Here is a 12,429-nt window from a genome sequence, read left to right as displayed (position 1 = left end):
CAGGCTCACTAATGAAATGTAAAAGAACCAGATGCTATAAATCCCTTGCCATGTAAAATGCACTATCAAGATTAATAACCTGTTTGGTGAAGAAACAACAACATTAAATATATCAAATACACAAACATTAATACATGGGGAAATCTAAGTGTCTATGAGAATACAGCATACATAAGCTATCTACCACTATATATAAAATAAAAAACTGGCTGGGCATGATGACACACACCTTTAATCCTAGCACTCAGGAGGCAGATCTCTCAGCTCGAGGCCAGCCTGAGTTCCAGAACAGCAAAGACTACAAAGAGAAACCAGCTTGAAAAAAACAAGGTAAGATAAAATTAAAAGGTACAGAAGACATCATCAGATTCAAATAGCTACAACATAAGAAACAGGAAAAAAATAAGATTGAGTATTTAATCATTCAGAACTCGCTATACAATATGAGGTAACTATAAGGTTAATGTGGACTAGAATAACGAAAAATGTTTCTAGAATAAATGATTTAGGCTGCTATATCATGCGTTAAGATGTAGAATTTAGAGACAGGTGGCAATTCTAGAACATCCATAATGAAAAACCACGGACAAAATCAGGACCACAACACACAAGGCTAACAATAATGTACTTGTTAGACTGAAGAAGATGCTGAATACTGGCAAACATCAAAATAGGGCTGAACCAACTGTATGGGTGTTACATTGCTTGTATATCTTGTAAAACACATGGAAATCTTTATACAGTATGGTGAAAAAGAAATTACTATAGAATTTTAGGAAGAAATCTATGAAAACTAACATTTGTAAACCCTTATTTAGATGGCAGTACATAGTGTAGTTTAGTGAGGGACAACTACCAAGAGCAATACATTACTTTTTCACCACTGACAAAACGATGGAATAATTAAGTAAGGAGAGGTTTATTTTGGTTCATGGTTTCAGAAGCTTTCATCTAGGATGGTGGGAAGAGATGGCAGAATGGATAGGGACTGAAGCAAAGAGGCAGCAAAGCCAGGCCCACTACGTAGCAACCCATTTCTTAAGGTTCCATAATATCCCCAAACACTGCCCCCAGCTGGGGATCTAGTATTTAAACTTGTAAGTCTATTTTACATCCTAATTCTAATATTCTCCTTCTGTTTCCTCCATTTTCCCAGTTTCACAGATATTTCATAGTGGAAAATACATCTAGTCTAACTTCAAGAATTCCTTTAGTCTTAAGCCAGTTCAAAAGTCCATAGCCTCTTTTGTGACAAAATGCAGACACTTAAGTATGAGTTCAAATCACAATCTACATACTTCAAATACTAAATGTCACAGAAATATAAATATATATATACACACACATATATATGCATATATAAAAAATAAAACAGAGAAGAAAGAGGAATAACAAGGAAAGACTGGACCAAAGCAAGATGGAAAACTGTTGGGCAAACATCAAAACTTACAGCTAACTGTCTGATATCAGGGCATATAGTAGCTCCTATAGCCCGGCTATTTGTAGCACAAATGCCTATCTCAGTGTCTGCAGTTTCTTCAGCAGATATCCCATGTTCCTGGTATTTATAATATTTTGGTCTCTGCTACAAATCAGGCTTCATCTTCAAAGCTTCAAATACAGCTTACTAAGGAACAAGAAACAACTACCCAATGCCTGACCTAACAGGACTCCCTCTGGGATCTTTGTGTAAACTACTTTATCATGGAAACCTTTTTATCATGGAAAAGTCTAAGTTCTGTTGTCAGCTTTAGATCTGGCCAGGACTCCATTTACCACAGCTCAGTAACTTCTGACGCCCGAGTGGCTCTATTGGAAGAAACACTTCCCTTTGTCATTTTTAAAATCCCGAACAGTATACCCTAGAAGCTGTATAGTCTTAGGCACCATTTATTTATTTAAATTATATGTTTAGGTATGGGCATATGCACAGGTGCAGGTATATATGAAGTCCAGAAGAGGAAGTTAGATCTCTGGAGCTTGAGGTGCAGGCCGTTATGAACCTCCTGCTGATGCTAGTAACTGAACTCTGGCCAGGCCAGTGCTTTGCAAGAGGAGTATGTTAACTGCTGAGCCATCTCTTTAACCCCTTCAGCATTCCCTCCCCATACTCTTTTTTAAGTTTTTCAAATACATTTTCAGTTTTGCTTCCACCTCTGAGCCTTTGTTTGATGGGGCCTCACCATCAAGCTATCTTTTCTGTTTAGACAGTGCAAACTGCGCCGTCTCTCTGACGGTATTAATCTCTTCAGCAGTCAACAGTCACTGCATCTGTATGCCCTGCATCTCTAAATACGATTATTTCCTTTCCTTGAAAAACTGAACATTTTCATGTCCTTCCGCTTCACTTTCTACTTTTATTCACTATAAATCTGCATAAATGCAATGAGCAAAACCCATGTTACAGCCTGTCACTAATATTGTCTTGGAATTTCTTTCATAAAATAGATTAATTCATTACTTCTGAATTCAGCCTGATACAATTTTTTCAGGACATAGACAGAATACAGTTAGATTTATTTTTGGCAAAAAAATAAAAAAATAAATAGATAAAATAAAACCATGTGATACAAATGGCCTCTAGCCTAATTCCCAGTAAGTGTCCTTGTTCCCTTTGAAATTTCTTGAGCACTGTCTTTACTGTCTTTATTTGTGTTGACATTCTGGTCTTCCCAATTCCAAACAGAATGGCACCTTAAAGATTGCTTATAGTTCTCTATAGTTTCCCTAGCCCACAACTCTAAAACTGCTCCACATTTCTCCTGCAAATCAGTTCTGAAGACCTATATACCAAATGATCAGGTTCATGACAGCAACAACCCCACTCTATCAATTTTCTGTATTACATTTCTCATGACTATCACAAAACAATGCAGGGAGGAAAGGTTTGGGTTTAGGATTTAGAAGTTTCATTGCATCATGGTACAGTTCATGGTAATAGGAGTAGTTGACTAGAACTACTCATATCTCAGCATCAGATAAGAAGCAGTAACAAGGACGAAGGGAATGGCAGCCTACATCCTGCAGTGACCTACTTCTGGGAGCCAAGTCCTATTTCCTAAAAGTTCCACTACTTCCAAAGGACCACCAGGTATGTGTGAACTTGACATCCACACCCGTGAGTCCAAGAGAGATATTTTGGACTCAAATAATAACAAACAATAACTATTACTATTCTTAATAATACAGTTATAGGAGGTTGAAGCACTAAACTATGGTTTTGGCAGTGGAAATAAAAAAACAGGAAAAATTTAAGTTATCTACAAATTAGTCAATTAGTTATATAATAAATATTGGACACAGGCGTGGTCAGGAAAAATAATAAAAAAATTTGCTAGACTGATTAAAAAAAAAGATATAGTGGTATCCACTATCAAAAGAAGTAGATAAACAGAACACAAGGGCAAATTGAGGCTGTAAGATACCAAGGCACAGAGGAAAGACTGCTATTAAACTTTAGGACTGGAGAGATGGCACTTACTCCTCTTGTAGAAAACCTAGATTCCATCCCAAGCACTTATTAGGTGGCTCACAACTATCTGTAATTCTAGTCCCAGGGGCTCTCACACCCTCTTTTCACCTTCATGGGCACCAGGCATGGATGTACATGGTTTCATTCATACATGCAGGCAAAACATTCATATAGATAAAATAAATAAATCTAGAAACAAAAATGAAATGCTAAGTTTAAAGTAACAACCTGTACTTTAGTTCTATTGCCTAGTGTTCATCTATACCCACCCTTTTCTTCTGTTATTATTTTATACTTTTCTTTTACCTATGTAAATAAAAACTTAGGTAAGAGGGTTATAAATGGTTGGCACTACCATTTATATGTGGGAAGGAACTATATTCATTAATACGTTTTCCAAATAAATTTCCTCCCATATTATCTTCCTCTACTGACCTACACTATTGGTAAGGTTCACTGTCACCACCAGTTCTAATCTAATTCATGACAGAGAGAATAAAGAAGTCACAGTAAGAATCTGCTAAGTAGTTTGTTTAAATCTACGGTCTATCTTTTGATTTTGTATAAAAAAAAAAAAAAAACAACAACGCTAAGGCCACAATCCTGAGCTTGGTGAATAAAATACTTAATATCCTTGAGTCCCTCTTCATCTACTACTTACATCATCACTGCATTAAACAAAATCTTACTTTTATATATAAAATCCAAGTGGGTGATGTTTTAAAGATTGGAATAGTCCCCTATTAAATTTTTTATTTTCCTATGCTTTGTATATGGAAACACTGTAATAAATGTATAGTGAATTTCCCTTTCATGAATTTAGGATTAACCTTTGACTTCCTTACATCTTGGGAACTTTTATATGTAGAATGTGACAAATGCTGCTTGCAAATAGCTTTTGCTTTAGAAAAAAATGAGATTATATATTTAATAATCTGTGATATTTTCTATCATAGATTCCTATATATGTATGCCTTATATAGCACTAATGACCACAGTCAAATTAGGGAAAAAGACTCATTTACATTAACTGAATCATTTTGTTGATATATATATTTTTGAGGTTCCTAGAAACATAAATTTTACTTCAGGTAAGATGTCAGAGAAGTCTTATGTAATTACATTTCAACATTTCCTATATCTATTGCAAAAAATAAGTTCTTGGCCTCTCTATTATAATAATGCATTATGATGCATTATCAACAACAGAGCTCAAATTCCAAGAACAGTTTTTTCAGAAAGGAAAAAGGAGGCAAATATGAGGCATCTATACTATCATTTTCTATTCCCATGTTTTAGACAGACATCACTAATCAGAATGCAAATTCAAGTTAATTTGTTAGTCCTGTATTGGGATGAGTATAAACATATTATACATTACTTGATCCCTTGCTACTCAAACTTAAGACAACAAAAGTAAAACCTTTCTTCATAAAGCTATTTTGGAAGAGATGGGAAATTACACCCTATTGAATCCCCCTCCTTTTTAAAAAAAATGTATTTCTTTATTCACTTTACATTCTGATTGCTTATGCTTACAGACAGGAGTCTATTGACTCTTTTTTTTTTTTTTTTTTTTTTTTTTGGTTTTTCGAGACAGGGTTTCTCTGTGTAGCTCTGGCTGTCCTGGAACTCACAGGGTAGTCCAGGCTGGCCTCGAACTCAGAAATCCGCCTGCCTCTGCCTCCCAAGTGCTGGGATTAAAGGCGTGCACCACCACGGCCCGGCCTATTGACTCTTTAACTTCCTAAAATTTCATGACAGAACAGACTGTAGTTTTCCACTATACAACCTCTCTTCCTCTCAATTCAGTATCCCAAGTGGAGATTCAAACAGCAAGGATTATCAATATGTTTTCAGTTTAGTCTTAGATGGAAGGAAATATAAAACCTCACCTTTATACAATTTTTGTTTTATATATATGTGTGTATACATATATCTATCTATCTATCTATCTATCTATCTATCTATCTATCTATCTCTGTCATAGTAGATGCTTGATACAAATACTATAAAAATTAATCAAACCTGTTTCTATTTCTTCTTGTAAATAGGACAAGTGTAGTTAATAAAACAAAAAAGAGAAATGTTTATAGCCTCAAAAAGATTATAAAATCATGTTTGAAGGTTTTAAAGTTGAGTGCTAACTATCTTTTTTTTTTTTTTTTTTTTTTGGTTTTTCAAGACAGGGTTTCTCTGTGTAGCCCTGGCTGTCCTGGAACTCACTCGGTAGACCAGGCTGGCCTCGAACTCAGAAATCCGCCTGCCTCTGCCTCCCAAGTGCTGGGATTAAAGGCGTGCACCACCACCGCCCTGCTGAGTGCTAACTATCTTAATCTCATAATGGTAATCAAGAGCATTAAAGCCTTTGTGTGTTGATCTTCATTTCATGATCCTGTCTAGAGTAGGAAGATTCCTCCCTGATTGGACAATGCTGCTCATCTCTAATCTGACTTCTTAGAATCCTCCAGGAAGCAGAAGAAAAAAGAAATGCCTACACGAAGAGAATACTAGGAATGGAGGCAATGTGTAAGTGTGTGATTTTGTTAGGGCTGTTGAACCATCTTGTTGCCTTGTTCTTAAGAAATACACTGTCACAAATAATTCATTACATGTCTACCCTACATGAAAGAAATCATTGTGAAGCTCAACCCTATACTAAAGTATTCTAAAACCAATGTACAATTGTGTTGTTTACATTAACAATTTTATAAGATGGCATTCACTACTGGCTCAAAATACTTTGTTAGTACCATAGGAAGAGGTTTCTATGTGAAACACTTGTAGTTTAAGCAACTCTATAAAAAAGCAAAAGAAGCAAATAGTCTCTCAAGCAGCAGCTCATAGTCTCCGCAACAACTAGGATCATTCTATAGCCTAGAATACATGTATATAATAAATCAGCTCTTAGAACATTTTATATACTAATACATTTTCAGTAAATATTTGCAGACTTAATCTCATGCAATGAAATACTTGCACACTGTAACAGTAAGAGAATGACACCTTCAGATAGTTCTCCTGGGCTGACACCTAAGTATATACTAACCATTCCTACCAACCTGTTGACTAAAAATGTTCTGTTGACGGCTTCTGTGCTTCTGGCATGTTTTATTATTGCTGTCAATATTAATCTAGTAGCAGAGTCATAGAATTTAGAAGCTAAAAGAACTGCAAGGTCATTCAGTATAACCTTCTACTTTATAAATAAGGAAACGAAGGTGTACATTTTGTAGAATCCATAATTTGACATGTGTCTTTACTTTCCCTGGTAAGTCCCCAACTGAATATGAGAAGTGTCACTGCACATTTTCCACCCAAGGTTAACATTACGTGCAAATGAGCATTCCTTAAATGCCAGTGTTTATTTAGCATAGTACTTTGTATACAGCAGATATTCAGTTGAGCACAATTTTCTTAAGTGTTCAAATTTTAGTAAGTTACACTGTTTAATATTTGTTTTCAAAAACTTAGGTAAAAGAGACTTGATGTAATTTTATCCAAAGCATACCTTTCATGATAATAAGATAATTCTGTCCTTTCCACCAGCTCATGTCCCAACTAAATCTCTAAAATAAGTAATCAGACAGAAGCCAAATCAGCTTGCAAATACCAGCATTGAAGACATCTTCCAGTTTGGAGAACTAAGTGATTGATTATTTAAACACATACATATCATTAGTTAAACTAAACAGAACCAGAAATTTGACAGGCTTGAAATTGCTTAACTTACATTTTTGGATAACAGGGAAGACAATTTCTTTCTGGAATCAGAGACACTTAGTACTGGGACATAAACATCACAACTGGCCTCAGTACACCAAGCAAAAGCAAACCAAGTCTTTTCTGTGCTGACTATAGAAAACTACCTGATTTCAGGGTAGGTGGCATTTAACCAACTAAACTAAAATGTATGCAAGACAAAAACAAAAAACAAAAACAAAAAAACCCAAAGATATAACTATTTAACAATACATATTTCACACTACATTTGGAAGAATTACAAGTATTTCTTACAGCACTAATAAGCTGCCTGGCTCAAGAATAAAACTGAACTAACTACTGAGTTCTATGACAGAAGACAGAAAACAGGACTAATATAATATTACTATGGAAATGTTATAGTGTTATACTCTACTCATTGTACTAAAATGGAAATGAGATTAATCATTTACTATTAAGATGGTTATTGCCATAACAATAAGACACCAAAACAAAATTAAGTATAAATGATAATCTAGAAAATACCCAAAATAATTCTTAGATTACAATCCTTAAAATCTAAAATATACCAGATCAGAAATCAATGAAGACAAGGAACTCTTGACCCTCTGACACTGCCCCATGATTGGCTAATGAATTTAGAAATCCCTTCCCTGTCATTTAGTTTTTTAACATAAAAGCGGTAGAATAATGAACATCTTACTGTTTAAAGACATAAGGCTTTACCTGAAAGTAATGCCATTAGATTTGGAATTTTCTGTGTATTATATTATAATATTTTCTATAGTAAAGTATTAGGCCTTTTTTTGACTTTCTTTTCTTTAGGTGAAAGTTTATTATCTAGATTACAACTGAATAGCAAACATGAGCCTTTCCCACCCATGTACATTTCTTCCTTCAGACCTTCTTTCCTTTTAATGTGGTGCCAAGTATCTTGGGATAACCTAGAGCCTTATACAAGCTAGTGCTCTACTTCCCCACCCCCTTTTTTGAGATAGGGTCTTTTTGTAGCTCTGGGTGGCCTTGAACTCACAGGGATTCACCTGCTTCAGTGTCCCAAGTGCTGGGATTAAAGGTGTACACCACTACATCCAAGAAGATAGAAGAGATCTCATATATAGTGTTTTGTTGTTGTTGTTGTTTTTGTTTTGTTCCAATTCTATAATGGTTTCAAGTAAAACATCTTTTAAAAGAAAAAGAAGGAGTCAAGTGTGGTGGCACATGCCTTTAATCCCAGTACTAGACAGGCCGAGACAGGAGGATCTCTGTGAGTTCAAATCCAGCCTGCTCTATGAAGTAAACTCTAATACAGCCAGAACTACATAGAGGTACCCTGTCTCAAAAAACAAATGGAGGTGGGTAGTAAAAATTTTTGTTGCTTAAACTAAAAAGAAATAGATAGATAGATAGATAAATAGATAGTCACTGAGAAGGGAAAATATAAGTAACCAAAGACAAATGCAATATAAATGAAAGAAGCTCACACTTAAGTTAGCTATGGCTTTTGTTTTAGCTATCAGTATGAATCTTCTTTTAAAAAAGAAAGGAGAGAGAGAGAGAGAAAGAGAGAGAGAGAGAGATTGATTGATTTAGTTAATTAGGTATCATGGAACACAATTTGAGGGCTCAAGAGGCAGAGGAAGGAAGATTATGAATTCCAAGCAAGCCAGGGTCAGAGATCTAAACCTGCTCAAAAATACCCAAAAAGAAAAACTATGTGTTTCTACTATTTTAATATTCTCTTCCTTTCTCCCATTTAGAAAAAAAAAAGTCTTCAAATTATATTATTTATAAAATATAAATAACATTCTCATAGCCTACTCAGAATTTAATCATCTCTACAAATAAAAATCCTTTCAAGTGAGGCATGCAAGTGACTTAGACCCTGTCTGTGGAAGGGGAAGGCGTAAGGTCAAGAGATGCATATACAGCAACAGGCAGACAGGCTTGTTAGCCTAGGCCTAGTTAGAAGATATTCACGAACACACTAATACAAACATAACACCATCAAGTTAGCAGTATATTTTCTAAAATTACTTTAAAAGTTCATACATTTTCAAGTCTTGAGAAATAGTTTTAATATCATTAAATACTATGGTCTTAATGTTGAATACTTATTTGTTTTAAGAGATGTATTTAATGCTTGAAGTTACAATGAAATACTTTTTATCAGATAGCATTTAATAAATGGAATAAATTAATTGTGAGCCAAGATAATAAATAACTCATTGTCCAGCTAAAGGCCTACATCACACACTATATTTATAATTGGAGAGCAGGAGGACAAGTGCAGACTTGTTGTGATCTGCAAGCCCAGTAATTTAGACACTATGACCAACCTAAATGTAAAACCCAATTGAGAATTTTTAAATACCACATTTCTTCTGAATCTCATTTTAACTCTTAATAATCAATGATATTGAAGGATGACACAAAAGCAATACAAAACTAACAATCTTCCAAAACTTTATCAGGCGATTTTTTAAAAAGGTGGGAAAGTATTATCTAAAAATATAAAACATGATACACATGGAATTGTAGTTATATCTATTAAAATCAGTTTTATGCTTTTTTAAAAATTTTACTCTTCAAATAGTAGCAATGAGCTAGGCATGGCAGTATATGCCCTTAAATCCAGAACTTAGAAAGCAGGAAAGCAAACAAGACTTCTGAGTTTGAGGCCTGCCAGGGTTACATAGTAAGCCCTGGACTTTAAAAAAAAAAAAAAAAAAAAAAAAAAAAAAAGTAGCAATGGAACTTTCACTTTTTAACATCTGCATTTTATGTAGTTACTTGATGAATAATATGAATCCCTTCTTGTGGAGGAGTTACAAGTCTATATTAAATATGGTCACTAATGTTTACTATCCACTATCATTGTTTATCCTAAAGTTTTAAGTATAAAAGAAAAAAAATAATTTCTGCAAACAGAGTTACTGAAGAAGTTGGAAATGAAATGCTAGTATGTCAATATAATATGAAGACACAGAATAGCACATTTTGATATTAAGGTGTGTATCTGAACTGAATTCTACTCCCTTGACTTCAGAATTTTTTTCATGTGCAAGTCTGCACAGATACCATTACCACAGAAGGAATTAAATCATGACTTAATAAAAATAAATAAGTAAAAAGGCACTCCATGATCATCATTATGCAAACGTTATCTATCCTCGGTATTCTAAAACTCACTCTTTCTGTGAAATTATACAGTAAAATTTCTTCTCTTTTACTGTTCTCATAATAAAACAGACTTACTAATTCAACCTTTAAAATTTACCTTTCTTAAAAGATTTGAGTTCTGTAACTGAGATGTCTCTTATCTGAGTGTAAAAAGACTGAGTGAATTGTTTATTTCAATTCAATGAGGATTTCAGGGACCCTAAGTTACATTATGCAGTAATAAAACAAAACATCTGGCTTTGTGGAACCCAACCCAAAGTTAATCATATCTTTATTTAAATTACAGATTTTAAAATAGGAAAAAGGTATCCATTGAATGAAGGCATTGCTTGGTTTCCCCATCTCCATAAACACACACACATGTACATAAAATTATCTTATAAATCTGACTTACTCAAGTTGTCACATAACTATTGTCAAAGCCTTAAAAAATCCTTTTAAAATACTTTCATATTAAAATTAAAAATAAAACCAAGACATTCAACTGTCAACAATTGTATAGTATTAAACTAGTAAAGCCTGCACTGACCTACTTCCTATTAGCATCATGACATGAAAGCATGCTAAGAAAACAATGAAAATTACTATATAACAATTTTAATTTTGTATTTAAAATTGGTTACTGTCTTGAAATGTTCAAACACTACACATTCAATGTCAGTTGCTTTATGATACCTTTGTTTTCAAATTCCAAGTATTATTATTTTAGTAGTCATAGTCAATGATGAACCTGCTAGATTCATGCTCAAAAAAAAAATATCAAGGCTACTTTTTCACATCATACTTAATTATATTTTAAAGTTTCTATTAAAAGCAATCTTAGACCAAATTCCATATATTCCTTTCCATTTTAAAAATAGTGCTATGCTTAAAAAAAAAAGTCAGTTAATAAAGAATCCTACAAAAAAAAGGGCAAGTTCACATTTAAAGGACACTTGCAATGGTTCTAATAGAAGATGAACTTAACTCTGTATATATTAATATTGCTATCAATCTTTAAGAGTTCAATTAACATTGAAATATTCTAAATTCTCATACAAGAAAATACAGGACTAGTAACGAGTATTCCATGTAGTTTCTTTTTAATAAGTACACAAAATAGCAAGAGTTTTTTACATTTAAAAAACCATTCACTTTACCTTGTAAATTACTACGTTAAAATATAATACTTTATGCTAAAGAAGCATTTCCTTTACAGTCAATACAAAGAATAAATTCCCTAGAAGGGAAATACAGTTCGAGAATAAAGGAGGCAAAACCATCCAGAATCAGCAGCTAATCCAACTGAATGAAAAAGACATGTTAGGTTTTGTGCTGCATATTAACGCTGTTACGTACAATATCTTGTTTGGTCAAAATTCACAATACACTTCTTCCTCCTCCTATGGAGTCAACACATTTTTACATTACAAGTTTCCAATTCATGCCACTATCATGCAATGACTTAATCTTGACCCATATTTCCCTGACTGTATGTGGAAAATGCACAAATAAATTGTTTATCTGCTTCCAATTGAGGAGAGGGAAAGCATGGTGTGCGTGTGTGTGTGTGTGTGTGTGCGCGCGTGCGTGTGTGTAAGGAGATGGGGTGGGTGCAACCTTCCCCACTCCAGAGGTGCCATAGCCATGCACCCGGCTCTGGAAACCCACCTTCAAAGAATGCATTAGCCTTCTCTTTGGAGGCCGCCGCCCCCCACCCCCTTTGCAGCAGAAATGTGCTTAGGATGTTCTACCCCAGCGATGGAGGATCCTCTTACCAGATGGAGTTCTTGATCTTGTGTTGCAGAGCGTTGGCCTCTGTCCCTGGCAGCCCGGGCACAAGGGCTGGCAGAGCCACCCCAGGGTTGGGGGCGCTGAGGGGAAGCTGCTGATGGGCATCCAGCTGCTGTGGTGGCGGCTGTTGTTGTTCCTCTGCCATCGCTGCTGGAGGGGAGGGAGGGAAGATGGGGGCGCGGGGAAGGGTGAGGGAAGAGACGTGGAGGGGAGGACGACGAGGGGAGGAGGAGGGGGAGGGGAGGAAGAGGAGGAGGGGAGGAAAAGGAGGAGGAGGA

At 35.0% G+C, this 12,429-nt stretch overlaps 1 protein-coding gene across 1 annotated transcript in view; it reads right to left on the bottom strand.

Moving 5' to 3' along the window:
* Rfx7 (regulatory factor X7) overlaps nucleotides 1-12,423 on the bottom strand; it is an 80,930-nt gene extending 68,507 nt beyond the window's left edge. The window contains exon 1 of the mRNA XM_028771326.1: nucleotides 12,136-12,423. Coding sequence (XP_028627159.1) covers nucleotides 12,136-12,296 — 161 coding nt within the window. The 5' untranslated portion in view covers nucleotides 12,297-12,423. The remainder of the gene's footprint in view (nucleotides 1-12,135) is intronic.
* Nucleotides 12,424-12,429: the final 6 nt, after the last annotated feature.

This window comes from Grammomys surdaster, unplaced genomic scaffold (assembly GCF_004785775.1).
Source record: "Grammomys surdaster isolate TR1022 unplaced genomic scaffold, NIH_TR_1.0 206, whole genome shotgun sequence".
Taxonomy (NCBI): domain Eukaryota; kingdom Metazoa; phylum Chordata; class Mammalia; order Rodentia; family Muridae; genus Grammomys; species Grammomys surdaster.
Note: the sequence above shows the minus strand (reverse complement) of the source record. Positions and strands in the feature narration are given on the sequence as shown.